The 12,499-nt window shown below is 36.3% G+C and overlaps 1 protein-coding gene across 3 annotated transcripts in view; it reads right to left on the bottom strand.

The window, feature by feature from the left end:
- Window positions 1-12,499, bottom strand: part of ERO1B (endoplasmic reticulum oxidoreductase 1 beta) — a 34,307-nt gene that overhangs the window by 3,777 nt on the left and 18,031 nt on the right. The window contains exons 9-16 of one of the 3 annotated variants that reach the window (XM_051613710.1): window positions 12,344-12,355; window positions 11,475-11,501; window positions 10,525-10,617; window positions 10,115-10,361; window positions 8,664-8,733; window positions 7,368-7,454; window positions 5,796-5,929; window positions 1,269-4,973 (exon numbers count right to left, since the gene is read on the bottom strand). In XM_051613710.1, coding sequence (XP_051469670.1) covers window positions 4,922-4,973; window positions 5,796-5,929; window positions 7,368-7,454; window positions 8,664-8,733; window positions 10,115-10,361; window positions 10,525-10,617; window positions 11,475-11,501; window positions 12,344-12,355 — 722 coding nt within the window. In that variant the 3' untranslated portion in view covers window positions 1,269-4,921. Of the gene's footprint in view, window positions 1-1,268; window positions 4,974-5,795; window positions 5,930-7,367; window positions 7,455-8,663; window positions 8,734-10,114; window positions 10,362-10,524; window positions 10,618-11,474; window positions 11,502-12,343; window positions 12,356-12,499 lie in introns of those variants that run through there. The other 2 variants (XM_051613709.1, XM_051613711.1) reach the window with 2 other exon arrangements.

The raw sequence follows: 12,499 nt of genomic DNA, 5'->3' as shown, positions 1-12,499 counted from the left end.
AGCATCCCCAAACGGTGGACAGGCTTAATGTTTTCATCATAGTCTATTTCAGGGAGCACAAGAAGTAGAGAATTCTCATATGTGTTTCACAGAGGATATACAGGGAATAAAGAGGGGATGGGGAGCAGATCTGATCAGGTCTGCTTGGAAGCCACAACCACAGTAGTGCAACACTCGTATGCCAAGTCTTCCACAGGGCCTTTGATTTTTGGGACCTTTGTGGCAAAATCAAAGCACAAGCCTTGCCTCTGGCCGACCCTGCCAACTGTTTGCCCTCCAGAACTTCCATTAGTTTCTTCACATCTTCCTGAATGTTCATGGAAGAAAACAAGCCAATTAAACAATCATCCAGAGATTAAAAGAGGTGCCACAGGGTTGGGAGAATAACAGGAATTTTATTAAACCTTTTGGTGTTCTGCAATCATGTTTGTACAAAATCGCCTGAAGACCTAGTGCAAGAAAAGCCTGCAGGTATTACAATTTTTTCACAGTAGCTACAGCTGCACAGCAAGAATTTAGCTATGAGAATGCTGCATTTAAAACAAGCTTAATCCCTATGCCACAGCATGCATGCAGAAAAGTGAAAGTACAAAGTGTCTATAACCAATCATAGTCATCAATTAAATACTCTCAGACACAGGAAATTTAAAACAACAGCAGGAAAACTAAGGTCTTAATATTTAAATTAAATTACTATAATTACTATAAGTATAATTTCCTGTGTAACAGGTACTTACCCACCTAAACTGAGGATGAAAAACATGTATCAAATTTTTAGTAAGATAATTTGTTAGAAATACATACATGAAATGAAACAGAGCTGCAGAATCCCTTTAGGGGCAATAATTGCACCTGAAGAGCCAGAAATATACTTATAAAATTAATTTATAAGCTATTCTGAGAAAGGGACAGATTGGACCAAACTTCATTTCAAAATGAACCTTTTTGCCTTAAGTCCAGTTGTTTTAAGCAGTGCTAATTTTGGCCATATTCATACAGAAACATTGTAATTCTGCCATGTGAATTTCTGATGTGCTGACACGGTACAATGGACTATGAGCAACAGCAGGTGAACAGATTACATTCATCTTTTGAACAGAATTAAAAGTGAGAATGAAAGCCTGCTCATCAACTTAAGCTTAGGTGACTGGCATCTAAATAATTTACGTTACATCATTTCTACCAAGTGTGGTTGAAAGGTAAATTAAATGAAAAGTAAAACATAAAAAATTCAAATGAAAACCCAAAAATTACATTCACAAAAATAGTTGTAGCAGAAAATATTTTAATTTGCATTTTATAGATTCAAACATAGCAAAGATTCCTAAGTGTTTAGATCTCAGTAAGCAGTTCCAACATTGAGTCTGATTTTAATAAATATTACATTTTAATAGGCTAGCTATATGGAGGAATTGTAAAGTGATGAATTGGTGATTGCTATTTTATAAACATAAGCATCTAGATTATTTACAACATATTACAGTTCATTTCCCAGAAAAGCACAAATCAAGGTCAGATAAAGGCAACCCAACCATCAAAACAACAACTCAAGAAAGTGTGGCACAGTGTATTTCATGCACGTACAATGACATAGAGCACAAATCATCAGCTGAAGTAGGAAAACACTTTTGTTATTCCCTCTTACAGAAGTCTCTATATTTTACTGTCTTAAATCTATATTCTCACCCTCCTCCTCAGGCACTGAAGAGCAACTTGTTCAGCAATAGTGCCCTACACATTTTACCTATGCAGTTTGCACCAAGTCTTTTTTAACATTCCATGTAAGTCTTCATTACTTGGGAAAAACATACACATTTTTGTCTTTGTCTTCTCACTACCTCTAGGTTACAATCATTGTGTCATTTGTACAAGGAAATGTACTTTCACTCTGAAATGAAGGGCAGACAATGTTGACAAGCTGATCTCCAACAGGGAGCAAGAATTTAAAATACTTTACAGGTCACAGACAGTGTCACTAACCTTATTCTTTAGTATAAAACAGATCTGTAAATCTTGTAAAATTTGATTTAACATATAAAGAACTAAGTCATCTGACTCCCATGGCAAAACTTCATAGGCAGCATAGTCACAGAATGTACATAAAATACAGTAAAAAAGATGGTGACAGGAAAATTGTCTAGATTTTTAACAGGAAAAATCTTATGTCCTATTTCTACAATGACAGTGAAATGAAATTCCTCCAGATTTGATCCACCACGAGATGCACATTCAAATGCAACAGAACTTCCCTGTACACAGAATTTGCTGTTCAGTTGCACTCCTGTATTTTCATGACACAAAAGAAAACACAAAAAGCTTCCCACTATGTCCTTTCCCAACGGTATTAACCTTGCCTGCACTGTGCCAATGAGGGTTGCAAGGAGCAGGTGTCCAGGATCTGCATTGCATGCCTGAATCTCTCACCTGTCCCATCACGAAGTGCATGACACTCGTATGAGATGCTGCTTCAGTGTCCATAGATTTTAGCCAGGCACAGGTGGAAAAAAAAAATAAAAATAGCAAGTTGCATCCCCAGAGGAAAGTTAGAAGCAATTCACCTTCCCCACAAAGCAAGGGGGAGAAGGGAAGAAACAATTCTGAGACTAAGTTCCTTCCTGGGGCAGCACAAACAACACAATTTATTTTCACCTAGAAAAATCTTGCCTAAAGCTTTAGACACTATAATAACACAGATAAATGCCAGCTATACAACATTCTTCACACAAGTGAGCCTACAGGTTCTAGCCCTCGCAGGTCAATCCAAAAGGTAAAGAATTAATGGCCAATTGAAAAAAACACTAATTTTCAATATATATACGATTAGTCTGAAGATTTAGATACTCCAGGTGCAACTCATTTACCAAACAGAGCTGTTCACATCTGATAGTCACCTAGATTCCCAATTCAATTTAATGGAGAAAAATAAACCTAGGGTACATACCACTGCATCCTAGAGTATATAATACACAGCTCAGAACAGGCCAGATGAACCCTCCTAGAAGTCAGCAGCCCTTCTCCATTAACCAGAAAAAGGAAGCCTGTGGTGACTTGCTCAGACATGGGTGCCCACAGGCAAAAGAGGCTGCTGGGTAAGAGCATAACAACCCCAGACTGGCATCAGCTTTCTCTAACAGCACAGTAAATTATCTAAAAGGCTTAAACAGGAAGGTAAGACCGGATACCAGTTCATGGCCAATTTGTGCAAGTATCACCAAAACTCTGTGGGATTTGTGGTTGTTTTGGAGTTGGGTTCCCGCCCCCCTTTGTTTTTTCTCTCTTTTAATCTTTCATTTAGCTTATCTGAGTTTGACTCAAGAGAGTTTGCTTTCTTGAGAAACAGTATTTCTTGTAATAGCAGATGTTAGCAGGATAGTCTCTCATTTCCAGGCAGGGAGAAATCTGAGGCTACTCTGGAAACAAAGGACACAGAGCATAATCCAGCTTTCAGAAAATCCCAGCTGTAAAGGACCACATTATGGAAACCAATACAGTTACAATCAATTATATAAACAGGTCACTAAATATCTGGTAGGGTGAAAAATGTTTAAGAGCACTTCATTTTGTGAAGATGTACTTTTAAAAACATGAGATGCATCTACACTGCACCAGGACTTCCAAAATCCATAACTCCTAACTTCACTTTGAAACATGCTGGTTTAAAAAAATTATTACTTCGTTTAAATTTAAACCAGTATTTGGTTGCTACTAATCAGTAATGCTGTTTCTGAATTCTGTTTTGGACAATGATGAGTTATCATTGAAATTTGTGGACAATGATACACAAATTATTTCTTATTCTATGAAAGTTCTGTTATTAACATACCCGTTTTATTAAGCTGAATATCCTTTTAAAGAAGATACAGTTAGGGATTGCATAGATAGAATATGCAGTATTAAATATCAGTGTGATTATGAATTTTAAAAAGCATCTTTTTTAAAAGTGACTACAAAAACAAGTTCTTCATTTTTGCACTGACCTTTTAATATAGCACTAAAACATAACCCATAAAAAGCAAACCTATTACCACAGCTCAAAGATTGTAAATGTGCTATTTTAACATTTTAGATGTTAAAAACACTATTTCTGGAAGCTGAACTTGTGATTACAATCTAGAAAATGGACTAGATGCAAATTTGATTGACAGCGGCTTTTCAGCTAGCAGCATTCCACTCCCCTAGCCCTTACCCTCACTCAAATGCAGTGAAGTGAAGGGGCTGCAGAAAAGTCACTTCCAGCTCTGCTGCATCAGAGACAAAGTAGCTATTTAAATTAAAAAAAAATAATAAAAAAATCAGAAAAGCAGCACCTAAGGGAAAAAATGTTGATATCAGCACGATGCAAAGGAGTTCAGAATGAAATAAAATTTTCTGCTCAGTGAATTTCCTATTTTTAAGTAAGTTTCATTATTAGAGTAAGAAGTCATAACTTAACAAGAGCCTTATTTCCTCTTCTGTTTTTTTCTCTTTTATCCAGACAGAATCAGCATACCCAATCCTCAGAATACACTGGAGCTCAGTACTGAGGAAAGGTGAGAGGTGGACCACCTGTCTCAGGATAGGCCAACTCAGGGTGGAGGAACATATGTTTTCATATAAAACAACTGTCTCAAAAAGACAAGGAAATAAAGAAAACATATGAAGTTTCATTACAACAGAATTGTGACCAGAGAACTTGAAAAATAAACAGATCAGCATAATTTACACATTTAAAAACTATATATTTCATTCATAAATATATTTTCTAATTAATAACCATTCCTAGTTTAAACATAAATATCCAAGTTGGTATTTGATTTTACATTTTATCAGTTCGTGTGAGTCCTGTAAGGATCAGTTCCTTCTGCTCAGCACAGTCCTGTGAATGGTCTTCCCTCCTGGGTCGTGCAAAAGCCTTCATTACCTAGTTCGCTGCAACAGAACTTTAAAATTCTGCAATTCCCTTATACTTGTGGAAAGCCTGTAAAACCAAAACCCTGTACGTGTTAGAAGTCAACTGTGAAAGAGAAGTGCAAATCATCATCTTATATTTGAGGCTTTTTGTTTCTTTTTAAAAATACAATTCTGTTCCAAAGATTAACAAAGATATCTTCAAAAAAATCTACTATCTGACTCTCCATTATATTTACACAATATATCACAGGTATTGAAGTTTAGATATATTTTAAATTTTCCCAACTTCATTAAACATCTAAAGAAGACCAGATGTCATATTCAAGACCTGAAGAACGAGCATGATGAACAAAGCAAGTCCTACACATCTTTTGAAGCTGTTAGAACGCTTTATTTCACCACTTGAACAGCGTGAATTGTTGCTGTTTTCAAAAAATGAATTTTTAAACAAAAATTATCACATCATACACAAAAATACAAAAGCCTAATGGCTAGATGACAGTGCGGAAAAGTCTCCAAGTATTTTTCTTCCTTTTCACTACTTCTGATGTACACACATTTAAATCAGAAATAATAAAAATGTAGAACACCTCTACTTAGTGTCCAAAACTGAGGAGACATACTCAAATTCTAATGCTTAAGACTGCTGGAGACTTAAATGCAGCTTTCACAGGATGGAACTTCTTGGATCTGAGATAGCTGAACTGAATCCCAACACACAATAATGACCTAGGCTAACAATCAGCCACATACTCAGTTTGATGGCAGTAAATTTATCAATATCACTAGTAATAATTCAGCTGTTAAAAGCTACAGCTACATGTACAGTACCATCTTTCCACAGACCTTGAGTGTTGATGCTGATGTTTTATGTTTTTTCTACTATAAAAAAGATAAAACCTTACCTTCCAAAAGCATTTACAAGAGCAACTATTTCTTGACGCGTGAGTTGAAAACCTTTTGATGGGCTATTCTCAGGAAGGCTCTGAATTTCTTTCTCAGAAAACAAGATCTTCAGAGCAGTTCCTAAGCCTTGAGTCTACAAAAAAAAAGTACAGTGTTTTCCAATCAGCAAGATCACTCTTTTGAACTCTCAGAAAACTAAAAAAGTTTAAAAATTACTAATCCAGGCAACTGTAGCACCAGTTCTTCTATATTAACACTCCCTCAACCCAAACAACTGCACACAAACCAGAACATGAATACAAATGCAAGCCATGAACTGTGTGCCAGGTTCAATCACTTATTTAAGAATGTCTCCCCTCAGGTATACTTGCTCTTCATCCTCATGTTTTTAATATCTTCCTTTCCCATCTCATTTCTTCTCAGTCACACCAGATGCGTATGACAATACGTCTCTTACCACACTTAACAGCTCCCTCCCATCCCTTATCTTAGAGATGTCCAACTGCTGCAGGAACTGATGGATCATATCTCTCCTTTTCCTTTCCCCTCTGCCCTCTCCCCAGTCAAACTAGGTTTTATTATGAGGTATGACAACACTTCTGCTTTTTCCACCCACAATCCCAGTGTCAGACATTGCAGTTTCAACTCCTATTTTCTATACAGGAACAGAACAGAAGAAGCCATTCTATTTCCTCCTTTTATCGGGCCACAGAAACAACCACTGGATTTTGACAAAAAGCAGTTAAGGCTGGCTGCAAGAGAATTTTATAGGTCAGGAAATCTGACCCTATTTCATTTTCTGTGAGAAGGAAAAACAGTAATAGATCAGAAGTATTGACTCGGACAGGGTAGGCAGAACTCCAGAAATTCAGCAGAGATCACAAAATTTTTGATGTTATAAAAATATTTGAAAACTGAATCCTGATAAGCTTAATGCTATACAGTAGAATAGTACAGTAGGCAACCCAAAGAAAAAACTATTCACAGCCTGGACTTAACATTAGTCTTGAGTTTTAAAATCTGGTTCTCAATAAAATAGGTGTCCAGAAACAGAGTTTCTTTTTCTCAACTTTCAGCTTTACTGTGCACCTTTGTATTCAATTGCTGCCTTCTGCATAAATTGTGAAAACCTGAATTTCTTCTTTTTCTTATGCCTCTATTTGTGGAACTAAATCTCATGCTGTTTTTTCTAATAATTAACCAAGTGCTGTATTTCCAGGAAGGCTTCCCACAGGTGATTCTACAAGGCTCATCTCATCACAGAATACAGATAAGATATTGACTGCCAGTAAGACTTTGCTGTGAAGCATCTACTTTACATAAGTTTTTTTCTGGAGAATACAAAACATACCTTTTAGTAGACTAAACAGCTGCTGACTAAACAAAATAAACATATTTAAATTGTTTAGCAGTCAACTAAACATGTCTATTTTTAATATATAGGTAAGGGTATCAAAGACCAACCATGTGCAGGAAGTCCAAATGCTAAGAGGCATCCTGCCAAACAGAAATACCTTGTTTGTTATCTTTTGACCTGCCCCTGCCATTCACACACACACAATAAGCCATACCTGCAGTTTGCCCCAGAGCCTGCATTTATCACATCCAACACAATCCATTATGCGGGATATGTTCTTGAAATGCAATCTGAATTCTTCCTGTTAGATAAAAACAAAATAAAAAATGTTAACTTAAAATACCTCTTAGCTTTACAAAGGCAGAAGGTTAACTGATCTAGTACCACTAAAATATCAATTCTCTGTTACTAACTTAAAAAAACCACTACAATGTGGTCAGACCACAACAAAGGTCCATATAAACCCAGAATTTTGTTTCCAGCCACTGCTAATAGTTAATTTCTAGTAAAAAAACAAACCCAAAATCAAAATACAGGACATTCAGAGTAATGCTTGGATCCTATACAGTGAATTTCTAAGAACTTGCTCAAAATTTTCTGAACTGTAAATACTGTATCTGTGTCCCTGCCCCATTTACTTCAATTATTCAAATACCTTTTGAACCAACCTACCTTTCTGACAAACAGGCAAACACAATTCACAAAAGACATTTCCTGTTCAAAGCTGTGGGTCAGTTGTTGCTTTGCAGCTTCAGAGTGGAAGCAAGCATAGCACAGAACTAAATAGTATTATCTCAGTTAGATATTAAGGTCAGAAAAACACTAGCTGGGCTGATAAACTACTGGTGCTTTTCTAATATAATTCTTTCTAATGCTGATCAAATTCCATACTATTACTGAAATATGATTAAATGTGTAAATAAGTATCAAAACCGACCTGTGGAATTTCAGCTGTGGAATTGTAGTGCATACCAATCTTAACACCAGCACTTTAACACTGGAAATTGCTAGGTAGTAACAAGGATTCACACTAGGTTCCCATGTCTAGGAATTATGTTTTTCTAATGTTAAGTATAATATCATCTTACACTTTATTATACTCTATAAGTCATCTGATTTTTAAGTAAAATTCCCTGGTTTGTTTTTGGTTCTGTTTTGTTTTTTTTCCCACATGCTTAAGTGAAACAGATACTCCATTAGAAAAAAACAAACCACAACACAACCATTTCATCTACTGGTAGTATCAACTGAACTCATGTACCTCACAACAGTCCTGATGGCAGATGCAAGGCACTAAATCAGAGATTTCAGTCTGCCTGGCTCAGGACAACACCTTGCATTCATTTACTACAAAGAAGATTAAGAGGCCTCAGATACAATTCTGTAAGTTTTTATCCCCGCCTTCTCTACTCTCAGCAATATGCTTCTGAGAGGTTGAGAGGTTTTCTAAAATAACACAACTTAATTCCAAAATGAGTGTTTTGGATGTAATTAAGAAAAATAGATTTACCTTTAATGACTTGGCTCCTTTTTTATCTCCAGCAAACATGGACTTTTCATCAAAGTGCATATGGAAGGACCTAGTAAAGACAAAACACAAAAAAACCCCAAACATTGGCATAAACTACAGTGTTTCATCAAGTCTGGTGAGCAGTGGATGCCACGATCATAAAATACTTCTCAGAATTCCTAGTCTGAAATTTACTGAATGGTATCAGTTTAAATCTGTTATTTACAGTTTTGTTGAGAATTTTCTTCACTCTATGGCCACTGATCAACATTTCCTTCTAATACACACTGAAATTATCTTCTTGTTTGCCTTTCAGTTGATCGTTGTCCAATCACATCTCAAATTCCAAGCAATATTATGATTAGGACAGCAATGAAGCCACACAGTATGTTACCAACCACAAAGATCAGCAAAAAGGTGAGCAAAGGAACTTGACTAAAGAACTTTACAGAGTAAACAGAAGGAAGAAGGGAAGGCTGAAACCCCAGAGATTAAGTCTATTATAAAAGCTGGATTCGTCAGTACTAATCAGAAATAGCTGTATCAGAAATAGTGTGGCCAGCAGGACTAGGGAATTGCATGTCCCCCTGAGAACTGGTGAGGCTGCACCTTGAGTACTGTGTTCAGTTTTGGGCCCCTCACTACAAGAAGGACATTGAGCTGCTGGAGTGAGTCCAGAGGAGGGAGGGCAACAAAGCTGGTGAAGGGTCTGGAGAACAAGCCTTACAAGGAGTGTCTGAGGGAACTCTGGTTGCTTAACCTGGAGAAAGGGAGGCTGAGGCTGACCTTATTGCTCTCTACAACTACCTGAAAGGAGGTGTTAGTGAGGTGGGGGTTGGTCTCTTCTCCCTACTAACAAGCAACAGAACAAGAGGAAATGGCCTCAAGTTGTGCCAGGGAAGGTTTAGATTGCAAATTAGGAAAAACATCTTCACCAAAAGGGTTGTCAGGCCCTGGAACAGGCTGCCCAGGGAAGTGGTTGAGTCACCATCCCCAGATGTATTTAAGAGGTGCATAGACGTGGTGCTTAGGGACATGGTTTAGTGGTGGTCTTGGCAGTGCTGGGTTAAAGGTTGAATTTTATGATCCTAAAGGTCTTTTCTAACAAAAAAAATTGTATGATTCTAAGACCACTCCTTACTATTTTCCTTTTCAAAATAAATAATGCCCATCTTATACTGAAGAATCAGAAAAAACAAGTAGGGATTAGCCCAGGTTGTTGTGTGGCATTTTTTTTGTCTGTCTGTGGTGTGATTTTTTTTTAGACTGGTATATTAAAATCTTGAAAATATTACTCTCTTCCCATCAAATGTACAGATTCCTCTTCCTCTCTCCCATTACTTATTTCCTCATTCCACTCTTGTTCTATCCCATAAAGCAGTCATCTATTCTCACTTGCCAATATAACTGAGAATTTTAAACTATGCATAAAAAGAAACCTGATGCCTTACTTTGTATCCCTGAAGATATCTAGTAAGAGAGCTTTAGATTCAGCATCCTCATGGCCATTTCCAGTGTAAAGGTCAACCACTGAACGTTCAAAGTAGGGTGCAACCTTTGACAAAGCACGCAGCTCTATCAAATATAAGAAATACAAGTTTTTGAGCCTCCTTGGTCCTTCTCCCTTTGTTTCAACAGGGTCAAAGCGGCGAGTGAACTCCTTCACATTCGGTCCCCAGCGAGGCTTCCCCCAGGTTTCTACAAAGAGGAAGAAAAAAGGGCATGCATAGTAAAACATACACATTTAGCAAAAGAAAGCAACTAAACATAGATCAAAAATTTTCAGAAAAAAAAAAAGCCCAAATACGTGTTAGAGATAATACAGAATTGCATTCAGCAATTTTAATAAGACTTAAATTACCTTCAAGAAGATAATTTGCACACAGATGCAAGTTGATACTAGCATGAAGTCCAGAAATGAGTTTATAAAACACTCTTTTCTCCAGGCAAAGACCTGATCAGGAAAAAAAGACAAACAGACCCCAAACTAAATACCAGAAAGCAGGTATTCAAATGAATAAACCTTGCCATTTCAGGGACACAAGTCTGCACCATTTAACTTTCAAGAGTTATAATTACAGTACTCGAGCATTGTTAATAAGCTCTTATATCCATAGGAAAACTTTACTTCTTATTTTTGAGATAAAGTAGTACTAAGAATGAAGTTTGACACTCACTATTTGGTATTTTAGTGTTTACATGTTCAATGTAAATTTGTATACTTTTCTACCATAGCACCAGTTAGGTTATTTTCAACAAGACAATTAAAGGCTTATGAAAGGCAGAATGCACTATATTTAAAATTAAGTACATTTAACTAATTTATATTTCCGCACACGTCCAAAAGGCTGTTCCAACAATAATTTTAATGTAAACGTTAATAAAAAGCAAATGGCTTTGCCTTCTGAACTAACATTGCACTTCTGTTAGTTTATATACTAGGAATAGAACCACCAAAAGCTTTCAATTTTTAAAATCTGTTTTCAAATAAAAATACTTAGCCATGTCACTAATAATCATGTCCCTGCTTAAATGCCTAAGATAAGCAGAAAATTCAAAGTAACTGGTATTGAAGTAAACTCCTTTATAAAAAATAAAACACTGGAGGGTCTAAGGAGTATACCATCTAAGTGAATGAAAAGATTGCCAAAGACCCTCAAGTAAAAAATAGTAGTTGAATGACACTCAGAAGCTCTGTACAATTTATTAAAAAGCCTTCACTGCGAAAAACATTTGGAGACAGGAAAAAAAATACTACGGTGTTTTTTCTAGTGAATTTAACATTATATTAACCCATCCAAGGGATTTTACCTTCTAGCCATGTGTAGAAAGATTCTCCTGTAAATACAAAGTATATAGTTAAATGAACAAAATTAAATTTCAGCATTACAGTATCTTTATGAAGACTAACCTTAGCTGCCATCTGGACATAGAGAAAACTCTTTTAACTATTAAATTGAGAATAGGCACTAAAATGACTGAACTTTGAGGTTAGTTTATATCTGCTGGGGTCAGAATAGAAGAAATACAAGAACAAGCATGACCGAGCTACTGCTCAGGGCATTTAGAAGTGTATGAAAGCACAAGCCTGATGATATGCAGTAGTGGTGAAAGACACAATGGTAATTATATCTGATAGCCTTTACCCTGACTGCTACTGTCTGCAGGTTTCCTGTAAGCTTACACCTTTTGCCTGAAAACTTTCAGTTGACTGAAAAAATCTGAAGTCTGTCTCTGTAGACAGACCATACATTTCCTCCCCATCCCCCACCCCTCTTCCCACCTTACCAAAATCAAGGACATTCAAGAAAGTACACAAGAAACCGACCCTCTTCTTTTAAGAGATCTGACATCAGTATCAATGGGGCTCCAGAGGAAACCCAAGAATCCTTTAATTTATGCATCTCTAGTTATCTTGTTAATAACATTATCACAATACATATTCCATCATAAGGACATGAACCAACAACAGAACTGTATTTTGCTCTTATCCACTTCTTCCCCATGCTCCAAATGAAATAGTTATTCCAATAAAAATATTTTCTGATCAATCACCTGCACAAAAACGTAACTTCCCTGCCCTGTAATGCAATATAATAAAGTGAAAAAAAAAATATCACATGTCCAAAACTCTAATCCTTGCTTCATTTCTGCAGGTAAAGCAAAATAAGATGACTTACCATCATCTCCTCCTTAGAGAAAAAAAGAAAGAAAGAAAAAAATCCATAAGCATTCAAAAGATAATTTCCACTGCAAAACAGTATTGAAACACAAGCTTTACTACAAATACTGAAAAAGTAAAAGAAACCTTATTTAATCTACAAAAACTAGGCTAG

This window comes from Apus apus, chromosome 3 (assembly GCF_020740795.1).
Source record: "Apus apus isolate bApuApu2 chromosome 3, bApuApu2.pri.cur, whole genome shotgun sequence".
Classification (NCBI taxonomy): domain Eukaryota; kingdom Metazoa; phylum Chordata; class Aves; order Apodiformes; family Apodidae; genus Apus; species Apus apus.
The sequence above is the reverse complement of the archived record's forward strand: the minus strand, read 5'-3'. Positions and strand labels throughout refer to the sequence as shown.